General features: G+C 39.2%; 2 protein-coding genes across 2 annotated transcripts; one reads left to right on the forward strand and one right to left on the reverse strand.

Moving 5' to 3' along the window:
* The first annotated feature begins 4,350 nt into the window (after window positions 1–4,350).
* LOC139141877 (sodium/glucose cotransporter 4-like) lies at window positions 4,351–17,717 on the forward strand. Its single transcript, XM_070711634.1, has 15 exons — window positions 4,351–4,837; window positions 5,821–5,892; window positions 6,489–6,593; window positions 6,917–6,976; window positions 9,133–9,237; window positions 10,795–10,900; window positions 11,165–11,245; window positions 12,352–12,572; window positions 12,906–13,041; window positions 13,440–13,547; window positions 14,046–14,199; window positions 14,917–15,085; window positions 15,468–15,686; window positions 16,782–16,899; window positions 17,375–17,717. The coding sequence occupies exons 1-15, from the start codon at window positions 4,751–4,753 to the stop codon at window positions 17,578–17,580; spliced, it is 1,947 nt and encodes a 648-aa protein (XP_070567735.1). The 5' UTR covers window positions 4,351–4,750; the 3' UTR covers window positions 17,581–17,717.
* A 4,654-nt stretch (window positions 17,718–22,371) lies between these two features.
* Window positions 22,372–27,069, reverse strand: LOC139141878 (myristoylated alanine-rich C-kinase substrate-like). The gene is made up of 2 exons (XM_070711635.1): window positions 26,539–27,069; window positions 22,372–23,659 (listed from the first exon to the last, which is right to left on the reverse strand). The coding sequence occupies exons 1-2, from the start codon at window positions 26,755–26,757 to the stop codon at window positions 23,558–23,560; spliced, it is 321 nt and encodes a 106-aa protein (XP_070567736.1). The 5' UTR covers window positions 26,758–27,069; the 3' UTR covers window positions 22,372–23,557.
* Between the last annotated feature and the right edge of the window lie 514 nt (window positions 27,070–27,583).

Genomic DNA, 27,583 nt, shown 5'->3' on the forward strand with positions numbered 1-27,583 from the left:
CATGTCTATCAACATATTATGGCTAAGTAAGTTAATGCATGGGTGTTGTACCCATCAAGCCCAAAAGTAAGAAAATGATCAATTATCTTTAAAAACCACCAGATTTGATTGATATTTGGCCTAATTATTGGAATTATTAAATTCTTAAAAAAAATGTCTGCCTAAATCTTGACGAGTTGAGTCACGTGACCAAATATGATATTTTCCCGCCAAAATTTACGTCTTTATTAATTTTAAATATTCCAACCGTAACCCGTTAAATTTTCTTGCTTTTCTTTGCACTTTTGGAAACAACATCTATTAATTCTTTCAAAAATACATGGCACTCATGAAACACTATCTACACTTCTTTCTGATATTCAAAATATTCATGAAAAACGTCAAAAATATTGTATTTGTTGGTTTTTGTAAAGAAATGTTATTCAAAATTCAATAATTTTGCATCTGCCAGTAGTTTTAACACAAGTTTCTATCCCATTTTACATTAATTGGTCATAATATTTTAAATATTTTGATGTTTAGCGGTTGGAATATTCAGTTATTTGCAATATACAATTTTGGCGGGAAAATAACAGATTATGGTCACGTGACCTGACTTAGGTCATATATTATGATAAATTTCAACTTAATCAAATACGAAACATATTTTTTGCAATTTTCACAATTTTCTGACCAGGTCTGATTAAAAAGTATGTTCAAACTGATTTACATGTATGTAAGCCTATGCCCATGCATTAACATACCTGGAAAAGAAATATGACAAGGTGGTGAATAGAAAGTACTGTCTGGCTCTTTATGCAAATGCAACAAATCTCTCAGTCCCGACATGCGTTCTTGCCTTGTTTACATCTGACTCACTTGATCAAAACTTCAGATGTTTTGCCTCTGCACACCAGATATGCGGTGTGACTGTTATTTAAATGTAAAGACAGTCACAATCTTTTCATCCCGGGCTGAACACTGTGAATAGGAGTGTTGAAGATCAAAATACGTAATTTATCGGAGGAGATTACTTTGCTTCATATCAAAGACAAACATACAAGCAGAACAGATATTAAATTTAAAACTGTCGGATTAAGAATCAATGTGATGTAAAGAATATGTAAGGGATTTGGAAAGTGTAATTAAACCAACAATCTTTTGGAAAACAGATATAAAAAGCTCAAGTATTGCTGCCTATGAGTGGTGCCAATAGCCTATAGAGCTCTATACGACCCATCCCTTTTGTGGAAAGTAAAATGTTAACATGCATCCTGTAAAAATTCATAGACTCAGAGAGAATCTTTGTATCACTGAGGTAAAAATGTCAAAAGGCAGAGTATGGTACAAGTGTTTCCGAAGAGTTTTGAGCATTTACAAGTATATAGCCTACCTGACCCAATCCTTTGTAAATATTCAAATATTGAAAGCAAAGAGTGTGAGAGTAGGGGCCCCATCTTCCACGAGTAAAAATCATTCCATACGCATGCAGATGCAGACAGACACTATGTTGCATTATTCCAGGCTCCATGGTTTCATACATCTATGACAGAAAGTACATCTTCTCAAATGATATAAAATTACATTATAGGGTTTAGCAAGCCAAAAGGAATACCAACTTAGTGGACGCAGAAACCTGGGGGCGGGGGTCTGCCCCCTCCTCCTGTGGTAGAAATTTCAGCAGTGTTGAGAGATCACAGAGACGCTTTCCGATGCAATGAATTCTGAACACTCTGTCTCTAATGATTTACACTTTGAAATCGAGAACAACAATTTTCTCCACGAATCCTTGGATAGATGACTGGTTTATAATGAATATAGAAAATGTTTCATGAATATACTTTAAATTGCATAACAGCAATACATGTAATAACCACAGCATATCACATGAAACACGTGTTGCAACTCATGGCAAATGTCATACACAACTGGTTTTTTTTTATTTCAAACATGATGATCATGTTAATTCTAGGTCTACTGTTGAAATCGTTGCGACCATAAATTTTGCACTGAAATATTCTTTCTTATGGAACTCACTTGATTAGTCGCGTCCCCTAAATGACCGGTCAAAGCAGGCTTTTTGTCAGCTTTAACTCTGAACAAACTGACAGACTGTGCACAACTTTCAAAGGAATACTAAGTACTAAATAATATAAACTGTCATCAACCACTAGTGCGAGAATCTGAGAATTAGGACTACCGGCCCCTTTAAGACCCGACGCCGCAAGAACTGACAACGCCCTAACATTTTCTCTAGCTTCATGGAGCGGCATTTTCTCTAAAGAGATAATAATAACCGCGACCGTAGACCTAATCGTAGAATAATTCCGTCAGTATAGCACCCATAAATGAACGATAAATATGACAAAGATGAATATATTATCCTGATCGGAGGATATATTTTCTGAAAATTTATCCATTTCCGTTTTGGTGTTTGCTCTTTAAGGGAGGCAGTCGTCCGACTCGGAACTCTGCTCAAAGGTTGCCAGGGACCCCTACTACCGATATCAACACTGTATCTAGGGTATGTTGGCGATTGATGAAAGTTAAAACATGTTTGTTTACAATGAATATCAAAAAATTTAAATGTTGCAGATATGTTGACTTAATGACTCCAGATATCATGCATGAAATGCATTGCACACACGCAGTTCCGACGACTGCCTCCGTTTAAGCTATGATTTTAACGTCATCAAGTTTTAGTCCACTGAAACAAAACTGCTTACGGATAGGTACATGTATAATGATCATAAGTATCGTTTTGGCTGTTGAAACTATGCAGGCACAGAAGTAAAATGCATCACCGTTTGAGGAGCAGCAATTAAGCCGTTTGTACGCAATGTCTTGGCGGGCGGGGTATTTGTCCAAACTACCAACTGCTGACGGATCTGCAGGCCGCGAAATTTCAATCTATTGCTCAGCAAGCTTGTATCCTGAAGAAATCCCGATGAGTCGGCATGGGGTATTATTCGGCTGTTTTCGGGAGTTTGACGATGGATAGGGGGAAAACATGTATTAGAGAGATGACATAAGGGATTGTAGCTCGGAGTGGTGAAGCGGGGATTTTATTTTCTGGCGGGATCCGGAGAGGGGAAATTATGAAAATCGTAGCCAGAGGGCAGTTCAGAACAGCTATTATTCCCTTTCAAACTTAAATGATGTTCAAAATACGTTAGTATGGCACAGTTACATATAAATACACCTATACAGTTACAATTTGTCAAAATCGTCTAGTTTGCTGTCCTCTGTCGTTTGTACACTTTTCGTGGCGTTGTGGACCATGAGGGAGCTGTGTTGACCATCCCTTGCTACGTCTAATGTCCTTGCCATGCGTTATGTGCACTGAAGGGTTGACTCATTCTGAAACGGGAAACTCCACATCTTCTCAGTCACATCTACCGATATGTAAAAATCCCCGTGACGTATAGTGCGCCTAAAATCAATTTGTCACGCCATTGTTTTCGACCAGGTGTATATTATCTCTAAATCGTAAGGAATACTATAAATTTTCCAGGCATAAATTATATTAACACACTTTCACAAAATAATACATAAAGGAAAACGGAGATCCCCCGCCTTCGCAATTTATTTTCAAAATATCAACCTGGCCATTCATTCGTGAGGACTTTTTAAACATTTGTTTATTCAGGACCGAACTAAATTGAATCAAGGGAAGACAGTCTTTCTAGCTCAACACTGCATAGACTACTATCGTCTGGGATATTGCTATGTCAGTATATTGTTACTCGCTGTGTCTTTTTGCGTCCTCTTTCCTATGCATCTTTTATGCAATGTCCACTGGCCCATGTTATAATCTTGCAATGCTAACCGTATGTTTGGATCACTACGAGGAGGGATCGTCTTGGAAATTGTTAAATACTAATAATCGCTATCTTGAATCGCAAGAATGCAGAGACGCAGAAAGTGTCAGCACTATGGTATTGATCGTGTTCGCGGCCCACTCACTCAGTAACTCACTCAAATTTACAAAGACACTTTAAGTCCGCATGGTGACTTTTCAAAAAATGCAAAAATTCTTTCAGACAGTGCTGTCCATTAAAAAATTACCCGCAATCATGCACACATACATACATACATACATACATACATACATACATACATACATACATACATACATACATACATGAGTGCATTCAGAATGGCAAATCTACTTTTTCGATTTGTATTATTGGCGATGGGATTGTCTGCCATAAATGCATTATACGTCGTCTTGTTGAAATTGAAATGCAATCTTTACTACAGATGTCACGGGACTTTCTACACAACCGATCATCTGATGCTTTATCATTGGACTTTCCCTTTCATTCATTCTCTTCAGAGAACGTGTCTAGCAACCCTGAGAAGCCCTTTAATTCACACTATCAACGTGACCGCAAGGGGAGTTCCCACGCGACGCCCTCACCGATCAGCACTATAAATGGGTTCCCAAAGATAGCGTTGAAAGCAAGCACTGAGCGTCTTGTCCTGATATTTCAACTGTACAGTGTGATAGCTAGCTATTATTTGCCAACCGAGAAACAGCCGGCAGGCTTGGCTTGAGCCAGCGACATTCCAGCTGTTTGTGAATGTTGTGTTTTTACCGCATACTTTTGATGACGGTATAGGTCAATGCTCCAAACGTGAGGTAAGCCCAAGTCACGGGGCGTTCATATGCTCCTTGGCTGATAACTCAGTTTCGCAAACATCGTATCGTGCAATTCCAACACAAAGTACCCGCTCTTCCGCTGCGAATCACCGTCGTTCGGATAGAATGTCGGCGGCCGTGCCGAACACTACCACTGCCGACAACTTCGTCGTGGTGACCTATTTGATCTTGGTGGTTGGTGTCGGTGTTGTGGTGAGTAGCCTTTAGGTCATATATCAGATATGCGATACGCATTGTCATTGAATGAAAGGTGTGTTTCCAATCTTTGCTTTGTTGTTAAAACGTCAACGTTTAACTTGCTTTAACCAGTTGAACAGGTTTTTTTTCATTTCAAAGGATATACGGAAGCATTCGTCCGTATCTTGTCATGGCGGCCCGTTATGATGTGTTAAATTAAAATAGCAGAACTGAAATTTTGTTGAAACGGGGTATAACCATCTCAGCAAAACAGACGTTATTGACAGTTCTTGACACTGTCCACACACTAACTTAGTGATCTGCATATTGCCTTCAAACTTTTCAGTGTTTCCAACAGCCGTCCATGACATTTCTGCATTCACTCCGTTGTGGCAAAGACCTTAGAAACAGACTGGCTGTAGCTGTGTTTACAATCGGTACACTGGAACAGAGAGCCCATAGCTTATCGCTACCTTGAGGCGAATTATGTAATCTTGGATGCCTAACAAACAAGCCGGTCGCATATCCAAACAGAAAACCTCCATTGTAGGGTTTAATGTTCATTCATGGCTACATTTGCTTCATGATATTCCCTGTCATCCGTTTGTGATTTAGCTTTCAATACACACATACGTATATACCCACATCAATTTCGTTCATCTAATTTTAACATCAGTTTTAGACACATTAGCTCTAGCGGATTATCGTCTCATTTTTAATAGAAAATTATTCTTTATGTCCAAGTTAATACTGGAAAGGTTGTTTGTTTGGCCATTTTATCTGCAAATAGAAGCTATTTAATGTTGTACATTACACATTTTTCGTTTGCAAATAAAATACACTAAGTCCTTCAAAACAGCAGTAATAATTCAATACACACAGCCGACACTGACGCACGGTATGGGTCATAGGCATTGGCAGTTGGTGTGACTGAACCATGCAATCGCTCTGCAGGTCATTCAATTACACGCCTCGATGGCTTTGTTTTGGTTTTGTAGGGTATTTTGCGGTCAAACAGGAGTACATCGGCGGGATACTTTCTCGGTGGTAGAAGCGCCCATTTTCTACCTGTAAGTAAATTTCAACTGTCTACCAATCTAAGAAAATGTGTGTAAGTTACCAGAGAAGTATTGAGCCTCGGTTAAAAGACGAAGGACGCCGTATATGAATGAAAAAATTCTAGCTTCACTACTATTGCGAGTTGTAATCCATTTAAAAGGTGGGAGTTTTCATATTAACCCACAATGGTAATGTATTATTTTACTCGGCCTTCCTACGTTGTAATCGTGTTAGCGATGAACACATTTTGTGAGTTACACAAGAATGTTATACCACTCCATGCCATATGGCATCAGTCCAGCTGACAGCTATCTGTCTTTACAAATATGGCAAAGCACGGTACAATCGCTAAATCCTCTTAATTAATGATGCAATGTCGAATATGAGTAACTTTGAAGCATAAAGCAAACTGTCTTTTTCTGTGCCAAAGTGTGTATTTGTTCCGTTGGTAGCTGCATGTATCTGACTTAAACAAAGAAGGACGAGAAAGAAGGAAAGAGAAAGAAAGAAACGAATACAGAATGTTACAACAAGTAGTACTCGTGATTACAACAAGTGTAAATTCGGACTAACTTGACTTTTTCCGACTTTTCCATCCTCTGAACAGTTAGGACTTTCACTGATTTCAGCCGGCGTAAGTAGCAGTCAGTTTATCGGACTTGCGTCTATATCTGCAGCATGGGGTTTAGCAATATCCGTCTACAGTATCATGGTAAGTCTAGGGCTTCGTATCGTCCTGTCTGGTATTCAATTTACTGAAACGATTACGTTGAATTGCTAAACGGCAGGCCATAGCTCTATGCAATAGATGAACACCGATTGTTATAGGTACGACTGAGGTACATTTTTATAAATGCCAAGATTCAATTTTCAACAACAACTTGGAGTTTATACATATACAATCTGTATCAACAAGTTGACATTTCTAACATGATTTTGGTAGTCGAACAAAACTTATTTTACAGCGAATAAAAATCGATCAAATCGTAGAGCTAATGAGTACAAATTTGGTTTTCTTACTGTTTCTTTTGTCAGGGTGTCTTCGCTTTGATTGTTCTTGGTTGGTTCTTTGCTCCAGTGTATATTGCATCGGGCGTAAGTACACCTACACACATCTTCGCTTGCCAAGGTCTCCGCTCCGGGCAGCTGAGCCGTGCGAGCGGACGATGACATACACAATGACATCATTAATTAAATTTTTCGCACGGAAAGTACCAGGACTCGACTTTAAATGATGTCACATGAAATATGGCTCAGTTACGATCAAGTGAAAGTGATAATCACAGATGATGAATCACAGATGATGTAGTACACATGTATATGAATCAGATCCATACGTTTGAATTTCACGATGCGTTCATAACGTCACGTCAATGAATGTATTGCATGATGGTGTCATGAAACGTGCCGAGTCGCACAGACATTATTTCAGTGCGTGACAATTGATATCGATTAAATCTACGTCTTTTGCAATGAAATATTGACCGTACATCAAATGATTTTATCGATAGTCGGCGTCTCTGTGAGGCTGCAATCATAAATACTGGTGGTGGGCTGAAGGAATTCAGGGGGATTTGAAAGTTCTAGGGTCAGTAGCGGGGGATTGAAAGGTCAGGCACTGGTATAGGGGTGGTATCTGAAAATATTTTGGTTCCCTATTTTTTACATTTTAGATTCAACATCCCTGAAAACAGTCATCGGAAAGCTTGAAAATTACTCTTCCTTAAAACTGACACAAAACTTACCATTGAAACTACATAAAATTGTTTCAGAAAGTGTACAGAAGGGCTCAAAATAGGCTGTAAAAATGAATAAATCTCTGGGGCAGCCAGGGGAACCCCTAGGACCCCCATCGAGAGTTGGGCACACCCGTTCGAGCTCTCTGCCCCTGCCGATTACCTTTTGTTATTTCCGCAGCAACCTTTAGTCCAAACACCAGCCTGTTATCAATCTTTTTTTCAGGTCGTTGATGAAAACATGAATAAAGTCCCGTGATAGGATGTTAAACAAGAGTCTCAGATTAGAGTTAATACAAAGAACAAAAATTTTGAAAGGAACGGACACACATGCACTAATGTGCTCACTAGCGGTTGAAACAATTAGAACCGTTATTTATAATCAGGCTACAGGAAAACCCAATACGGCATTTGCAAAGTAGAGCCTTAACAAAAAAGATATCAAAATTTTAGCTTAATATTGTTGGCTTAATAAATGTTTGGCCATATAATAGAGGGGAGGGGAGAATTTGAACATTTTTATGATGGGGTGAGATTTTAGCTGTTTTAAGGGTATTCAAAGGGATCTGAAATAAGTTAAGATTTCTATGGTAATTCCTCCAGTGACCCCCTCCCTGTATTTATGAATGCAGCCTAAAGCATTTACTTTCAAAAAATATTAAATTTCAACTCTCTATGCCAGCATTTTATAAGCATGGCTACCAGTTTCTTCAACATTTGTTTCGGTCACAAAAAGTAGTTTTTGTTGTCAGTTATACAAATAGCTGGTTCTATATTTGCAGGGTGGGTCTGTTATTCAACCATTGGATGTGGCGACATTCATTACATTACAAACAGAAATAATTAGACCGAAAAGAATTCACTGAAATATAATTCCGAATCAATTAAAAGCGGGTCTGTGCTTGTGTCACCCGCGATAGGTTTCAGGGCGAACTCAGTGCCATGCTGTGACGAAACAAACGAACTGAAAACACAAACAGTTAAACTGAATTTATCTCAAATCACCGATACTGGTAGAAACCGATAGTTCATTAACCTTTGAATGTTCCTTCATACGTACTTCGTTCGCCCAAGTCAGCGTACGACTATCACAACACGAAGTAGCTTTAACATCTCATCTATCCATACAGTCACGACAGTTGAAGAAAAAATATGAAATAAATAATTTATTAATATTATTTTAGAAATTGTGAGAGCGGGAACCACTTTTTGTGATGAAAAGATAATAATCAGTGGTCACTGATTAGATTGTATGTGATAAATTGTCTGAGTTTATGCTGATACATCGGGGAATATTGGAATTATAGTATCACTAATCAACCTTGACAAGTATGCTTAGCAACTTTATTCCAATAATAATAGCATGGTTTTATTACTGAGTAACTCAGTGTTTTAAAATATCACCCTTTGTCCTCTCAAACGCTTGCGTACTTCAGTTGCCATGGTGAAATTCATATACATAAATCATAAGGTTATTCAAAATTCTTTACACATTTTTATTCTCCTAAATTCTAGGCTCGGACTTTACCCGAGTATTTGTCCCTTCGCTATGGCGGACAACGACTCACAGTTTTCGTGTCAATGTTCTCCTTGGTGCTGTACGTATTTACGAGACTTGCAGTAAGTATTTTATTGTCGCTGTACTTCTAAAACGACCAGATTTTTCAATGTAGATTGGATGCTAGTTTCATTTTCACTGCAAACTCAGAACAGCCCACAACCCATCCAAGTTCTCGATTTAATTGAAAAACTAACAATAAAGAACCATGAACAACTTTTCATCAAGGAGTTTCCATCATTTTCAACATTCTGTATACATGTCGGGGAAGAATTATTCAATCTACTCGTTTAATACACAAAAATAATTCAACTTATATCTAATTTATGGCAGTTGTTCCTATGAAACTGAAACTCAAGCGTTTTCAAGTGTTTTATTAACGATTACTTTTGAATGTACATGTTTTTCACAAGATAGGAAATTAAATCGTGTTTATTGACTTTTCGCTCAATCTTTAAACTCTACCTAGTCATTTACTGAGGATATTACATCAGATCAAACACGTCCATCAACCTATTTACTTTTGCAACTTCCGACCATTTCAACCTATTAGTATTATGCAAGCGATACTCCCATGACATTCAATAAATAGTCTATCGTGCATCGCAACGGTCAACCAATAGCGCTGATCGCAAATGATGTCATTTTTCCTCTTATTAATATGCATAAATAAATTTTGTCCTCATTTCCCGCAAGAACGATGAAAATGAAACCTGCCAGTGTTAAAATGGGAACTAAAAGTCACACTAATTCGTATGAATTTATGGATAAGACTACAAGCTGCAACAACAGCCGCGCATACAACACCAAAATTTGTCCGAATTTTAGGCAGCGTTGTCCGAAGTCACGCGCGTGCAGCTATATTTATTTACAAACCTGAAATCCCGACCAACGCTATTCGCCCATCAGCCTACCGTGAAACTCCATCGATTCACCCTATCTTCATCCCTATGGAACAAGTTATCCTAATGTAACCATCAGCCTATATAACCCATACCAGTCCCTGGGATCAGTCCATTTGCTTGTCCACCATTCAGCCCATTCACTCACAACAACGGTCAACATTTTATCTGCCAATCCACTGAACCCATCAGCCTACGACATATCTCTAACAAATCTCCCCCGTTACTCCTGACGGCATTGTTTATCGCGTCTCATGGATACAGTACTCATGAATAAACACACAGATATGATTTACACTGTGTATGCTCACCGCTTTGTACCATGTACATCCACTGCAGTAACTTCACTGAACTGGTCGAAATATGTGTATCAAGATACGAAAGAATACTGACACTTCATTCACGCTCCAAAAACCCGCACATCATAGATGTCCATCAAACTACCAAGCCACCACTAACAGAATGCGCGATCAGCTATCGGTTAATATTCACACTTTATCGCAATAAATCCACATGCTGAAGAGTCCTTTATTTCATAAATTTGTATGCTAGTATTGCTACTTCACCTTGTAAGTAACAAATATTTTTTTTCTCCATGGCCCAGATCACACCGTCGCTACGGACTTTATTCAGCAGGAAATGAACTTTGACACACTTGCTCGTCCTATTTTTATCTTGACATCACGAATTTATTAGTTACCCATATTTGTGTTCCAGGTAACTATTTATAGTCTCGTCATTTTTGTACAATATAACCTCGAGTGGAATTTATACTTCATCGTAATTTTAACGGTCATTATCAGTACGGCGATCACTACTTTCGGTAAGTTCTAAATATTACTTTCATATATTGCTTTGCCGATAAGATGTTTTCGTGGGCTAAATTACACTTCTTAAGTAAAAAATCCAGATGAAATTATGTGACAAGTGAACAAGTCGACGTGCAACGAGCAGTCTTTTAATTAATGTTGCGTGATTTGCATTCGGCTTTTCTTTCATTTCTTCTCACAAAAGGATTTAAATGATAAACTTACACAATTTATGACGTCAGCATTGTTTTTTTTTCGTCTCTTTGTTTTTTGTGTAGGCGGACTTCAGTCAATTTTATACACCAGCGTGTTGTACACGCCAGTCGTATACGTTGGTGGCGCTGTCGTAACAGGTTATGGTGAGTATTGTTGTCTATATATTTTGATGATTTTTACCACGATTACTCTGCTAGCATAGAGAAACCGTGTTCGCTATTCTTTTATGTCAATTGCAAGTTCTTGTTCTACTCATCAAAGCATGTTGAGACATCCGCATCTGTGCGTGTAAAATGCACTGTTGTTTACATTTGATTCTAACCAAGACTTGAATTATCTTGTCAACAATAACACAGCCTACACATGTACTGCCTGAGTTGCCAAGCTGAAATAGTTTGTATCTCAATGAGAAATAAAACAAGTGACTGTAGTCACCATTGAAAATAAAGAGAGTTAAAAATCGCCAAAGGTTACAGCTACTTTTCCCGTTCACTGGAGGAATGAAACAACATAGTACATTGGAAGTCAGCATGCCGAAATGCGATTTCTAGTTGCGGGGTTCCAAAATTTGAGATTTTTTTCTTTTTATTGTGCATTGTATGCGTATCTTGCCCAGTTTTGCTTTTTTAAGAAGCCAACCGTCTTGTGATTTTTTTTCAATGATCAACATGACCGCTTTTGGTTTTGCTCTAGAGATTTTTCCGCTTTACAACCCGATATTTAAATGATCTGACCCTACATCGACTAGTCTAAGAGAAGATGCCCTCTTCAAATCGAATCTTTACGACTCCTAGTGTCACCGTATGCTCGCCCTGTTGGGTTCTCGTCCTCCGTTCAAACTTTGAAGAAGGAGAAAATCTGCAGGTGTCGGTGTGACTGACTACCAGTCCCGATTTCATAAATCTCTGTTCAGCGGAATGATATCCTTTCGTATTTCTTCAATTCTCTCCAGTTATTGGTTTGCTGTCGCGTGATCTCATGATACAGCAAGCCTTGCAGGTCAACAAACAACATTGGTCAGCGAGAATTTACGCTTATTACATGTATAACGCTACAAAATGCTATGTCACTGATATTAGGCAATGGTTATGACAGAGATGATTAGGGTAGTTAGTTATATTCACATTTATCGGTCATATTAGAAAATACGAAAGCAAGTTTTGAACACAGTAAACGGAAGTGTCTATGCATTTGTCAGGGAGACGTTCATTTACTGACAAAATAGTTTTGTGTCGTCTCTGTATTTCAGCATTCGCCGCAGTCGGTGGTTTTCAGGGACTGAGGGAGGGATATGCAAACGCTATTCCCCAACAGTCGACTCCACTGTCCAACGACACAACCAATCAATGCACGGAACCGTCACAAGAGGCATTCCACATATTTCACGGTGCTACAGATCATAACATACCTGGACCTGGAACTTTTCTTGGCGTTACCATAGTGATGATGTGGTATTGGTGCGCAGACCAGGTATGACACACAGTTTACAGTAAAAATGTGGCCTGATTCCATCCTCACTTTGAAAATATCTGCAACCCTGTTTTCTGTTTCCTGAAGATCTCAATCGCTTTTGTCTTCGTAAAGATCTGACGGCTAAGTTGCTCGTTCTTGTATACTCGAAACGCCCAAATACTCATTTATTAGATTTCAAGTTTGTGTGTCACCTGAAGTACATAATTCAAGTCCTCAAAATCACAGAGACATAAGAGTTGTCAGTATTTCCGATTCCTGTCAATTTGCTTCGAGTAAATGTTTCGCTAAGTGCATGTGGAATGTAATTTCACTACCCGCCCTCTGTTACAGATAATGGTCCAACGAACGTTCGCTGCTGGCAGTCTGGGTCACGCTAAAGCCAGCACACTTGTCGCCGGGTTATCTCAACTGTTACCGTTATTTCTGTTCGTCTTTCCCGGTATGATCTCTAGAGTATTGTATACGGGTGAGTAGTATCTGACGCGTTAGAGAAACACAGCCATACACAGACAAATTGATTTTCATACAGTCAACAACCTTTATTATACATTCATTTTTATACATACATGAATTTTAAAAAAATGATATACACCTGGCCCAAATTTCCTTTTTACATTGCGACCAAGTCAGCTTTAGCATTTGTTAAACTTTTCACGCTGCCATACTTGAAGTTGAGATAAACCTTAAACACCATAATTTTACAATATCCTACAACTTTTAAAATATTCTGTCTAAAGTACGAGCCAGCAGTTTACAGAGAAATATGCCATTGTGAGGGAATTTTCCCTGCGAGGTCGCCGTGAACTAATAAGCGAAACCAATAATGTCGCATTCCTTCTCTGTCTTGAATTTATCTTCTTGTAGACGAAGTTGCCTGTGCCAATGTGGTGACGTGTTTTGCAGTGTGCGAAAATTTAAAGAGTTGTTTTCACATCGCTTACCCATTGTTAGTGTCAAGAATTCTTCCGGCAGGTAAGTCATGTGATGGCGTCACAGCTTCGACTTTCCTTTGGAATCTGTTGAGAACAAAAACACCGCGGCACTGCACCCTGTTTGGTGTCAGATATGTACCGATATTGGACGTTTATAGTCGGGTAGTTACCATGTCTTCGGTCTTAGGACCTAGTGCCAAATAGTGCGTCCTATGGAGTATATTACGATGTATTGTCTCGAAACCGTCAAGAAATGCTCTTTTTGTCCCCAGGGCCCTACTTGTATAGTAAGGTTGTCTCCATGTATCTTTACTTTCCCCTTGAGCCCTTCTGTGTTGTTCACTGTGTCTCATTTTTCTCAACATTTGTACCGTGCCTTCAATGTGTAGTTGGCTTTCACGTCATTTGATTGTTGACAATTATTAAAAAATGTCTGTAAAATATACGTAGTTATTTGCAAGTGACCTGGAGCATATATATATGTAGACAAATCTATTTCGAATCTAACTGAAAAAAATGATCTTCTTCATTTTTGCAGGTGTTCACGGATTGTCGGTTATCAGTGTAATGGCCGGCTCCATGAGTTCATTGTCAGCGGTATTACACAGTGGCGCCACAACGTTTACATCTGATATCTGGAAACGACTACGAGGTCACACCGTCACCGACAGAGAACTAATTGTCGTTTACAAGTGAGGTTTATAAGAGTCCTAATATATAAACTGTTTTTAATCTTAACTCTGGGATGTGAATTCTCATTAGTTCACAGCCAACGTCACTTTGGATGAAGTCACAAAGTTTTAGTTTCCACGTTCATCAATGAAGATGGCAGGGGAAATTAAGGGTTCCTTTACTTTCAAGGAAAGCTGAGTTTTACTTAAAAATGAACTCCGATTCTCAATAATTGTGAGCGAAGACGACGTTAGCTGAAATATTGAACAATCGTTGACGAATATTTGTGAACTAACCTGAAAATTTACAGCGTAGCAAAGTAAAGCAAAGCATAGGAAAAGCCGAACAGATATACAGCATCAAAGATGTCCATAAAAGCTTCAATGTATATTGACGTGGTCGGAAAATGTTTGTTAGAGACAAAATGAGACCACATCGTTTACAACATAGGTTTTATAACAGGGCTGGTAAAAATTCTCCCTGTCTGTGTGTTGTCTCAGAACAGATACGACGCTTTAATACTCTATCAGATCGCAGTCTAACAGATAGAATGACCCGGATCCATGTTCACGGAATCACACAAAATCCTTGCGTCGGAGAGCCCAAGACGGGCAAGGCAATATGCTTCGTAAATTGATCAGTTCATAGGGTCTTTCAACACTCTGACATTGTACAAAGTATGACGTCATTCATTATGCAAATATATGAGAGAGGAAATATTATTTTTCTCCTTCCAGGCTGTTCTGCATAACGCTAGGCTTCATAACGTGCTGGTGGATTCCAGTGGTACAAAATTTACAAGGTTCTAAGTTGTTTTTATTTATCCAATCCATTTATTCATACTTTGCACCACCGTTACTCGTCTGTTTCCTCCTCGGAATAATTTGGCACAAGATCAATGAAGAGGTGAGAATCCTTTTAGTCTTTTCCCGAATTTTTGTCCATTTTATTTTCTCAACGGTAAATGCACACGTTCTCTGAGAATATTTCCTACTGTCGTGCTTGTTAGTCATTTGAGTCGTTTTTCTGTTAGAAAATGGATGATCCAAATGACAGTGTGTTTCGGCAAAAGAACACTTTTTGATTCCAGTAATTTGACCGACATGTGACTGCTTCGTGACTTGACGCGACTGCCTCATGACCTGTTGCAATGAGTTTAGGAATCGTTGACCAAACTTATAATATCATATTTTACAAGAAGCCAGCCGTTTTGACTGTCCTTGTGCAAGAATTTCTTATATTCGAAGAACAATCAATTCAATCGGCTAATCGTTTGTTCTACCACTAGGGGGCGTACTGGGGCTTGATGTCTGGAGTGGCGTTAGGAATTGTCCGAGCGGCTGTTGACGTCACGACAGGTATAGATGCGTGCATCAAACCCACGGACGGGCCAATCGTACTTCACCGTCTTCATCATCTATACTTTTGTACAATATCATTGGTTCTCTGCCTCCTAGTTTCCATAGTGATAAGTGTCCTGACCAAACCACGTGTTCCGTCTCACAAGGTGAGGTTTACAGTTGTCGAAGGGGCAACCCCTGCCGGAGGCAAATCTGTATCGTGGTTTTTACACGCACACCCCTTTCACCACGTTTAAACTTCTGACGGAGAAACGTTGATAAAATGTAGACTACAACTTTGATCCTCATAAAAACACTTTTGACCTTTAATCTAGAGTTTTGTCCAACACATGTGCATTCGACCAAAAATGCCAACATTTGAGTCCCTTCCGGTAAAGTCGTGTGTATGTTTCGCTGTTTGAATTGTCTAGGGTGCACCTGTACCCATGCAGTTCGGGGCTAATGCTTCCCAGGGCTTGCGATACAGTGATGTGTTTTAGCGTGTTTACAGGAAGAAAGTAACGGGGATATTTGATGGTGGTGTACCTCTCCTATTATTCAAATAATGCCTTCATCTAAACCAGTTTCTCACAATGGCCCGGGTACTTTCTCTTCGTTCATAGCTGTGTCCTGGCATTAGAAAAGGCTGCTCACCACTTCACTACGTCGAAACAGCCAAGATCAAGTCCATTTCACCTGAATCCGGACCCCTGCTGGTTTGGAAAAGTCTGAATGTTGAAAAAAATTTGTTATTCACTTTCCACTGTTATAGTGAATATATGTATAATATACCAGTCTGTGAAAGTGTTCCTTGCCATTGACCAGAGCAGATTCATATGATTAATTGTCTGCGGACTGCTGCTTGTTTGAAGAGGTTGAACTGTTGAAAAAATTCACTTGTTTATAGTCGCTTCAATAGAGCTAACAGAACAAAATCTGACCTTCTCATTTTGCAAAACCTAAAATGATGACGCCGCACTGTCAAAACTGTGATGCTTTCTTCTGATGTTAAATAGTTTCCCATCAAAAGAGCGTCTGATATCAAACCAAAGCTCTCAGAAGTAATAATCATCTCCTTCATCGAAATCGTTATATTCGAAATATCATGTCTGAAATACCAACAAACGCCACGAATATGCACATCCAAGAGAAATCGAGTGAATGACATTTGTCATCATTTAATTCGATCAAATTAAGAGTAAAACGTTTACCTCTTGGGTTTCTTTGGGGCATTAACTTTGACCTAATTTCTCCCCGTGAAGCTTGCACGGCTGACATGGGCGACACGCCACGATATTCCGACGATGGAGGCTGTGAAGAAACCCAAGAAACCCGGCGACAAGAAGGAAGAAGAGAAAGAAATGGACATCAAGAATGAAAGTAAGGAAAAACAAATTAATTAAAAGAATTTAAAAAACAAGCTCAAAGACGATTACATTTCTATTGACGTTTGCTTTTCAAAACCAATTCTGTAAATTAATTCTATCAGTAACTTGTTACACGTGGCTGTCTGTATGGCTGTTGTCTGTCTACGTCTGTCTGTCTATGTGTATGTATGTATGTATGTATGTATGTATGTATGTATGTATGTATGTATGTATGTATGTATGTATGTATGTGTGTATGTATGTATGTATGTATGTATGTATGTATGTATGTATGTATGTATGTATGTATGTATGTATGTAATACGTATAAAATGTAAAATATGAATGAATCGACACGTTCTTCAGTGATCGTTCCTGTAAGATGGAATCGAAATATAACATCACATGGGGATTCTCATTTGCTAATATTAGATATTTCAATCCGATATGTGATGGCACCTTGTCTTTCTTAAATTGTCCCATGACAGATGTCGCGCCCCAGGAGCAGGAACCCCGCAAACGACGGTGTCGACCCAAAGTGAACTCGTTCAGATTGTCTCCCTGCCTTCAGCCAAAACATCTGGAAGAAAGGACGCCCTCTATAGAGTTGGAACAGAAATGGAGTTGGCTGTTGAGTGCCAATGCGGTGTTGCTCGGACTTATAGCTAGCCTAATTCTGGGTTACTTTCATTGAACTGTAGAGCGAAATGAATAATTCCGCAATGAAACTGTTTACATACTGCCAAACATAAACAAAAAAGTTATTGCGTCCACTTTGTAAATATTTATTCTGTGTTCTTTGCTATTAGAATAAATAAAACAGTCTGTAAGTGTACGTTTCCTATTATCTTCATGAACTATGAGACACCTCTCTCTCTCTCTCTCTCTCTCTCTCTCTCTCTCTCTCTCTCTCTCATAACAAGGAAATGCCATCCCGTTTCAATTGCTTAGTATGGCAAGCCAAACGTTGCAATATTCTTGAAAACCTATTTTCTTTTTGCATAAAACATTTTCTTTGTGTAGGAAACCATTTTCTTTTTGTAATGGTCCATTTTCTTTGTGTAAAAATCTATTTTCCTTGCATAAAAACCTATTTTCGTTCAGTAAAATCCATTTTCTTTGTATAGAAACTTATTTTCCTTTGTGTAAAAAAACATTTTTTGCTAAAAAAAAACATTTTCTTTTCGTAAAAACATTTTCTTTTTGTAAAACCTATTTTATGTTTGTACAAAACATTTTCTTTTTGTACAAACATATTTTCTTTTTGTACAAACCTATTTTCTTTTTGAACAACCTTCATTCATGTCGAAAAACCTATTTCCTTATTGCAAAACCTCAATTCATGTTGCAAAACGGATTTTCTTGTTGCACAACCTTCATTCATGTTGTATTGTTCACATAACCTTCGAATAAAGATGGCGCTCTAGTGAAATGTGCTCTGGTCAAAGGTTATTTGCAGATGCCACGAGTAGATTAGCCCACCAGTCGCTTAGAATCTTTGTTTTTGACTTTTAAATGAATATTTTTCAACTTATTGAGTAATTAATTGTCCCCTATTCGTATTAACTGTTTTAATCTACGTTGCGAATATAGTTTTTACCAGGTCACATGATCGAGCGACACCGCTTTGGAGAATGACGCGAACGGTCACTCCCACCTACAGTAGACTTGCTTCACCCCACGATCTAAGCGCCAGCCTACCTAGCGCGAGGGCAGTGCGACATTGCACATCTAATGGCGATATTTGATATGTATCGTCTTGTATCGATGCTAGAAAATATCGATCTTAGAGTCTAGTATAGTTTAATATGACCGCTTAGAACTCGTTACATAATGCGATTTATGATTAATATCGATACTATCCGATACTATCATCTAGTATCGTCTAAGTATTCCAACTGGACGATACTTTATGACGACTTTGACTGGGTCCTTATTTATCAAGGATTTTTGAATTCTGGCATACTAGAATAATAAAATACTAAAGAAAAAGATGGGTCACCATGCTTGACTTTTTACAAATGTACGATGAAAAGTAATTGTTTTTCATGAATTCGCGTAAAGCAATATATAAAACCATTCATTGCAAGTTCATGCAGTGAATGAAAGTTTCATATTCTCATCGTACAATGACAAAAGTAAAACTTTGAAAAGTAAAGACTTTAATTTAAATGAAAAGATGTGTGACTAAATGGAATCATTTTTACCAAATTTGCCATTATCACATCCAAAATTTCAGAGATGAAATCGTTAATTTGATGTACTATTTTAACCTTCCAGTTAAATAATGACGCAATAAGAAATAATTATACCGTGCACCGAACGGTGTGCACGGACACAGTCCCTCTATCCACTGTGGCACGGAACACACGAAACCTTGACCACGCGTAACACATCGTCTGCTCGCACGGGTCCGTTACTTCGACTAGCGTCTCCCAATAACAACCTCATCGGAGAGCACCCAGCTGCCCTGACACGAGACCTTGGCAAGCGAAGATGCGCGTAGAAGAGCCGACCAGTACTGCGGTAACACAGATAGCACATAACTGGTGGCGTCTGCAAATAACCTTTGACCAAAATGCCATAGTTCGAAGGTTACATGACCCTATACGAATGACCGTTTTGGAATACAATCATAGGTTATACTTACAGGAATGAAAGTTTTACAAACTTGCGTATGTTATTTTATTAATATAGAAGAAGATATTTCAAATAAAATAACACATTTTTAAAGACAAACGTGAGTTGAACAAGCACAAACAGATGTGACACGTGACCAATACGAATGGTCGCTTTGGAATACTAGGATGGGCTCTGCAACATGAATGAAGGTTGTGCAACAAAAAAATACGTTTTGCAACATGAATGAAGGCTGTGCAACAAGAAAATAGGTTTGTACAAAAAGAAAATAGGTCTGTACAAAAAGAAAATGTTTTGAACAAAAAGAAAATAGGTTTTACATAAAGAAAATGTTTTTTACAAAAAGAAAATGTTTTGTACGAAAAGAAAATGTTTTTTTTAAAAAAGAAAATGTTTTTTTTTTGCATAAAGAAAATAGGTTTTCACACGAACAAAATGGGTTTTTAGACAAAGAAAATAGGTTTTCATACGAAGAAATGGATTTTACACAAAGAAAATAGATTTTACACAAAGAAAATAGGTTTTCATGCAAAGAAAATAGGTTATAACACAAAGAAAATGCATATTCACAAAACGAAAATGGGTGTTTGCACAAAGAAAACGTTTTGTATAAAAAGAAAGTAGTTTTTTCTAGAATATTGCAACGTTTGGCTTGCATTGCTGAGGCACTACAAATTTGCTTCACAGCATCCGTACTCTTTCAATAGTTTTTGGTCCGGACAGACATCGACCTTTTGGCTTATGGGGTCGGAACATGCTGGACATTCCATTTGTGCCATTGGGAGTGGTTGGTAAACTCTACTGCTCGCACTGCATGTGAGTTACTTGGACGTTTTTTTTAAGGTTGCACTGTGAGATACCAGAAACGCATCAATTTCATTCACGACTGCTGTTTTCCAAAAAAGGACACTTCCTGATCGGGTCGTCTGTCGGTGACAGCCCAAGAAATGGTATACGAACTCGAGCAAAATTTTATGATCATCACATCTTTGTTAGCAAATATTTTCTTAAAGAAATATTCTGATCCTCTTGATTTAACCACAGTAACCAGCAACTATGTGGGTGTTTTCGACAGATGGCATTAGCTGGCAAACCGAGATCTTCTGTCAGAGTTGTTATCTAAATAGACCAGACGACATTTGGAAGTTTACTGACCTCGTCATAAATAAGTCATTCTTAGGAAGTGTCTCTGGTTCGAGGACGCGAACTTATTGATGTGGGCACGGCCCACTCGACAACATCTGGTCGGAGACGCTCTCCCTGTCGGAATAGCATTTCTCAACTTTATCGTATCGTCGGGTATTATTAGAAGTTGCAGCGTCTTTGGAGGCCTGTCACGTGTTAGGCTGAAATCGAGATCTCTGAAAATAGTTTGCGAGAGGCCAACGATGGTTAATTCCACACGTCGAACTACCAGCATACTTTGTTGACGATATTTCTCAGACTTTAAATTTCTGCCTCTTTTGTTATCGAATTTCTAGTGGGGAACTATAGTATCTGTAATTTTCATCCCCTCGAGAATTTACACCGACAACAATCTAATGTACTTCTGACTTTCAAAAAGAAAAACTACTGAAATGTGTCCGAAAGGGCAGTACACTATACTAGGTTGAATATTCACATCAGCAAAACTGGACATAATGAATGTGTTGAGTGATTTCTTAAACAAAGAATTCGTTAATAAATGTGAATGTGTAATTTTGTCTCGAGCCTCTCCATAGATTGGGCATGGTACCCGAACTCAACGGCTACCCTATACTCTACTACCATACCAAAACTGCGAAGGGGTCCCAGACAACACGTTGCAGATAGATAATCGCCAAGCTCACCACATACTGTGACCTCAATTCCTGCCAGGAGACATTCTGACCCTGGAACGTATCTAACACTCTAGGCTGTAGCTCTCGTTTCGAACCCACAATTACGTAGAAGGCTAAATCAGTGACGAGTCAAATATCAAATGAACCCTGTGGTGGTTGTCTCATGGTAAAACATGCACTCATACGTGTTCCAAATAATAGGGAAAAGGGGCAGTTTTTGATCATCATCATGGTCCTTGAAAACCAGAAAAAGGGGTACTTTTACCCCAAAAGCTCGACCATCAGGTATCTCTTTGAATCCTGGTCAATGATTTTCTTAAAAGAACAGCAGCAACAGGGCTAAATTGAAAATACGATTGTTTTTAAATAATGGCGTCATTATGGAGAATATTTTCCCCATAAGTTATCATGTTGCTTCTGACTGAAATGAAAATCATCTGATATAGAGTCGACAACTATGCATGGTCTACATGGACGAGTTTAACAACTTCATCGCCCTATACAACACTGACATGGCTACAACTGAATTTCGGAATTATCTTTCCTCTCCAAGATTTTGTAAATCAGGGGTCGCTTTCTGGTCTAATTTACTCTCATTTCTCAAAATAATGGCGTCCTTTTCGTTGAAAATTACCAGAGTTTGGGAGGGGGGGGGGGTGAAATTTTGCGGCACAAGCATACTATTAGGTACCAAACCATCATGTGAGTGCAACTGTTGGTCAAATCGACGTCTATGGTTCCCGGCCTTGCTGAACTTTAATGTACCCCTCGTCAAACACAAGCGTACTTCTTTGATGCTTGTTTTTGGCAGTCAATTTAAGAAAACGATAAATATATCTATTCTGAGAGCATGTTTATTATTGAGTTCAATCTGCAACTGACCCGACTGCTGCTTTCATGGGTCAACGATACGCACTTTCCCACACACACCACGGATATTTCTTAACAATCTCTGACCTACTTTGACCGGAAGATGCAAACACACGACCACATGAATTCACTCTCACAGACTGAATCAATCAATATTATGGTTTCACAACACTTGTATTTATTAAACAAGTATGACGTACACCATGGAGTCCCAGCAGATATCTACAACTCGCCGATAAAACTATGCTATTTACATAACAAAATTTAACAGTAAAAAAAATTGGCACGTCGGGGGCTCAACGGACCCCATCAATGTAGAAAATCGTACTTGCATCGTTTATGATTAAACATCAGTTTATTATTGCACAGTTGGAAAAGCCCCGATTGGATATTTCCATCATTGTTGTGGCAACTTGTATGAGGGACTCTGTTCAGTGGTGTGACTGTCCACTCGGCTAGTCATGGTATCACGTGACACCAGTCATGCGCGTCATTGGGACATAACAAATAATACCTAAGAAAAGTTGGTTGTCCATTTTGACAACTGACAAGATCTTGGCACAGATTATAGCTACCCCTAACTTCTCAATCTACAGATTTCTAAACCTACAATTAATCTGAGTTGAAACCGTGATGATGATACTGGCTTCTCCTACTACTAACATCTGCGACGACTTGAGCGGCTCTGCACTTTGCGCGATGTTGTCATGGTGACCCGTCTTGGTTTAACACTCGGGGTACATATGACTTCAACAGAAACGAGTGTCCCACGTGATAGTATAATATGCCTTGCTGAGAAAATTGTAACGATCATTGACTGTTTCCAACCATTGAGAACGTATAACAAACAGTTTGCAGGACATTGAGAAACCTATTTTCTGTGAAAACGCAAAGTGCCGAGAAGCTCAAATACGTCTGAATCTAAATCTTCATCAACGTGAAATGTTCACTTTTCAAAAATGTTCACTTTTAAAAAATTCTTGCAAATTTGATGCTATTGCCAACTTCAGCTACTCTCTGGTCTTCATGTTAGTTTTGAATCCATGAAATTATTGCGGACATCGCGGATATATAAACGTTGGTGTGGTGGCAATAGCATCAATTCCGCTCTATAAAGCGCTTCAATGTCACCAAAACTGGACGGAGTTGTTGTCATAGTAACGGAGAGTCCGTTTACTCTGATGAGGGTGGGTGCCCCATCTTCATGAAGTCATGGCAACGCTGTGTAGTTTTTTTCCATCTCAGGAGAGTCCTCGCCCAGTGCTGAAAGTGGTGACTCAGCGCGCCCTCTACTGTGGAAGACGTCGGATTTGTTGTCATGGAAACACTGCTGTGATGATCTTACGCCATCAGAGCAAGTCCCAATGAAGAAATGATAAGCGCTAAGCTGGTCGACACAGCGGCAACTGATGAAGCCTCGGTTGTAGCAGCTGGGGTATTAGTCTGTGGTGAAAAATTAAGGTAAGACAATATTAATAACAAGGATCGTGTAATATGGATGTGAATATTAAAATTAATACAATTTACTTACATAATTTTTCCAAAAAAGGAAAAAAAAAATTAGCGACATTAACCGGAAACAAAACTGTGCATGACACCAAGGATAAAATCTGGAAACAATTGATACGTGTGAATATAGTCCCCTGTACAAATATTTGTGCCGAACATTGAAGTGATACTAACCCTGTCATCCGTGGAAATGTTTGTAAATCATGAAAAATCAAAATTATACGATGTTTTCTTAGTCATGCGAATCATGTCAACAAGACTTCTCTCACTTTCAAATTATCACCAAACCATTTTGTCGTCATTTTTATCACACAATTTTCCATTTCTTTTGTGGTCCCAGGCGGCGGAAGTGGAAGACGAACAGACTGATACAGACAAACGCAAACATTGCCTCATGTGCCTTTCCGCACACCGGAGCTTAATTCACCCATGAATATGTGTGTAATACGGATTTAATTTCTGGCCTAAACAAAGCTGATAGCACGTTTCGCGGTAAGGTAGAAAACCTTGCGCGAGAAAGTACTTGGGGCTCAGGGTTCTGGCGGCGATTAAAGGTCATGCCTTGGGGCGACTGTCTGTCATCGTCGACCCAAGACATACTGCTTTGTGATGTATCACATGATCTATCATCTCTCTTCTATGATTGGTTAAAAATATGATTAAACCGACAAATGACACCTATGGATGCCCTCGCCATAAATAACTTTGAACGCGTAAATTCTCCATCATCGCCTCTTCAGCGCCTCCTTGTAAACGGTATGTCTAATGCTAAAATAGGCATTTAGGCTGAGAACCAATTATAGATTTAAGCAAACGGGGCGTAATTAAAGATTAAAGTAAAGAGGACGTAATTGAAAATTGATACGGATATACACCATGTGATGCATACGCAGCTCGTGATAGAGGGTAGAATCCAGCGCACCCCTGGAACTTTGACTGAGTCAGAACTTTCTCGAATTTCACGCCGCGCCATGTTAACGACCATACCATGAAGGACGTTTCTTTGTCAAGTCTTCGTAAACGATTAATACTGACAGACGTGTCGGCTGTGGGGCCTTCTTTGACGAGTAATCACAGTGCCGATTTGCAGAAGGGGCTTCAGTTTGCGCCATTTACATTTTTTTTTGGTCAATGAACACCAGGAAAGAATCTTATAAGTATATTATGATATATCTAGCAAGTAAATTCGAGGGGTTGATTTCGTGTGATCTTACACGCAATTACGCACGTCTTGAAGTACATCTCGGACATAAATTGAATTGTCGTGACCGTAGCTAAGTTATTTCGGCGTGAAAATGACAACCTAGCCAAGAATTTGCGTGGCATAAAAATGTTCGCTTGTCTAGGATCAAGCGTTGGCTTCGAACTCAGAAGTTTTCCACTTCGAAACGAAGAGTGGTGATTGCACTGTGTTTTTCTCACAATCACACTTAAAGCCTCAGCCGAACGCTGTGCGAGAGCTGTGGCGATGACCCATTCCCCAGTATAAGTAGCCTGCGTACAGGTCTGTGTGTTCCCGGCGTTATACGGCCTCCACCGGAGGCCGTATAACGCCGGGAACACACAGACCTGTACGCAGGGCTACAGTATAAGATGATATGGTACTCGTATCACGTTTCAGATTACAGAGAAATGGCACAGATATAGACAGATTAGCTGCTAAAATCCACTTTATACGAACGAGCAATGGCGATTCTCCTAGAATGCGTTAGCTCAGGTCGTTCAAAACGTTGGAAACCTATACTGTAACAAGCACTAGATTACTTCTCGCTGAGTTGAAGTTAAGCTTGTGTAGATTTTCTCTGTAGTTTTGGTCCGTTACAAATTTCTCGGGGATCAAAAACTACGGAGGGGTTTCTAGATTCCAGTTGAGCCTGCAAAATGGTGCAAACACGCCCCATAAACTATCCAGGCAAAAACCTTGAGCTATATTACTGTAAGATCCGCGTTGCCCTTACCGCTCTACGGACAATACGACCGCAAGAATGATAGGGCCAAGCATCTCTGTTTTAGGGATATTCATCAGTATGTAAATATATATAACAAAAATCCCCATCTATTTGGAATACTTCAGAGGGTGCGTGTTTATGTCAACTAATTCAAACTGGTATTTTACGGTCGAGAAAGTAACGCGAGGCAGAAATTAGCGGGCCTTTACATGTAAAAGAGATGATGAGAACAGAAAGCATTTTTCAAGGCAGCGGGGCTGAAACCTACGTTCTGCGTCCATCGATTCCTTACAAGCATTTTTCGAGAGTCTAACATACGGAAAGGGGCCCAAGATCGAAATATAGTTATTTTCAACGCTCGAGTCATTTCAAATTTAGAAAACATGTCATTCTCATGGTCGTACTCCTAGATACAAGACCATAGACAGACTCGATCACTATGATTAGACCACATTAGACCAATCCGGGAGACCAACTACACAAAGTGTACGAAAACGCGTGATCCAAACGAATCTCTGCACAGTTTGCTGGTTTTGGAATACGTAAGCGACCAAGAGATTCTATAGACAATTGTTACATATTTGTGAACGTTAGCAAGACTTCTGGAGTGCATACAAAGTTTATCAAAGAGTGTAAAAATGGCATTTAAGCAATTTGTAGCTGGTTGATAAAGGCCAAAGACGCCGACTGATTATATCAACTTTCAGAGAAGTCACACATTTCAACTGTGTATCATTTTCATTCATCTCAAAGTTTCTCTTGACCTTATACAATTGCATCAACTCTTTGTCCCAGTTGATATCCCCAACGTTTGCACCGACATAGACAAAAACATAGAAGCGTTATAATTTGAGAGATATATACCTCAGGCGCTGCAGTTGGTTCAGCGGAAGCCTTTTCAGATCCAGCTTCTGGTTCTGATGTCCCCGCTCCTGGTTCAGCGGAAGGTTCGGCGGGTTTAGCGGTGGGTTCAGGTTCGGGCGCAGCGGTCTGGGAAGCCGGGGATCCTGCAGCATCCTGCTCATTTTGGCATTGAACTGCCGCGAGGAGGGACAGGACAAGCAAAACTACCAATGTCTTCATGATGACTTCACTTTTTCTAGACGCTCTTGCCGCTCTGCTTTCAACTAGAGAATGCGCTCGGTACGATGTCCTGGCTTTAAATAGGCACTCTCTTGGTGGTAAAGAATTTCAAAACGGACCAATCAAAAAACGGGGAACGACATTGCAGGCACGTCCCGCGATATAATGGAAAAGCCTGGTGTAGTATCTGCTCATATATGGAAATTTGTTTATCTTCCGTGTAAACCGCGCCCAATGATACTTTCGTCGGCCAGAAACGACGAGAAACAACCCATGACTAATCTAAGCTTCCCAGGCATGCTTTTCTCAATAAGATGTGCAGTGTTAGTTCGTAGAAATTGGCAGAACGCACAGCTATTGGCACGACCGCCTCTTCCCGTCGTAAAAATGACCTTGTGATGTTTTCATCACGGCTAAGAATATTCATTTTCCGGTCCAAATCAAAACTTTGGCCGAGGAAAAAAAAGAAAAAAAAAAGAAAACGGAATCATGCTTGTTTCTTTTATGATCATGATGTGTATGTGCAGGAAATACTGATTTTTACACTTTTCTGTGGGGGGCGCCATTTTATGAGTGCGGCACCGTCTATTGTCCAGCCTGTTAAAACTCATAGGCATGGTCAAAATCAGTGAGTAGTGATAATTTTATACACACCCTCTCTCAGTTAGCACGTTTACACGAACCAACTTTGGTTTGAAAATAAAATCATGAAAATAATTCTTAAAATTAGCAGCTATTGGGGCTTTAAACTTTGTGCACTAGAACAATAAAAGTTACACAAAGAACATATCTATCGTCATCACTTATCCACTCTTACATGTAACAA

This window comes from Ptychodera flava, chromosome 10 (genome assembly GCF_041260155.1).
Source record: "Ptychodera flava strain L36383 chromosome 10, AS_Pfla_20210202, whole genome shotgun sequence".
Lineage (NCBI taxonomy): Eukaryota > Metazoa > Hemichordata > Enteropneusta > Ptychoderidae > Ptychodera > Ptychodera flava.

Bases quoted from the DNA above. Each gene is read 5' to 3' on its own strand.
- LOC139141877 (XM_070711634.1), top strand. From the start codon at position 4,751: ATGTCGGCGGCCGTGCCGAACACTACCACTGCCGACAACTTCGTCGTG. The intron at 5,893-6,488 runs GTAAGTAAATTT...TCCTCTGAACAG, and splicing joins GAAGCGCCCATTTTCTACCT to TTAGGACTTTCACTGATTTC. The intron at 13,548-14,045 runs GTAAGTCATGTG...TCATTTTTGCAG, and splicing joins GTCAAGAATTCTTCCGGCAG to GTGTTCACGGATTGTCGGTT.
- LOC139141878 (XM_070711635.1), bottom strand. From the start codon at position 26,757: ATGAAGACATTGGTAGTTTTGCTTGTCCTGTCCCTCCTCGCGGCAGTT. The intron at 23,660-26,538 runs GTATATATCTCT...TTTTCACCACAG, and splicing joins AACCAACTGCAGCGCCTGAG to ACTAATACCCCAGCTGCTAC.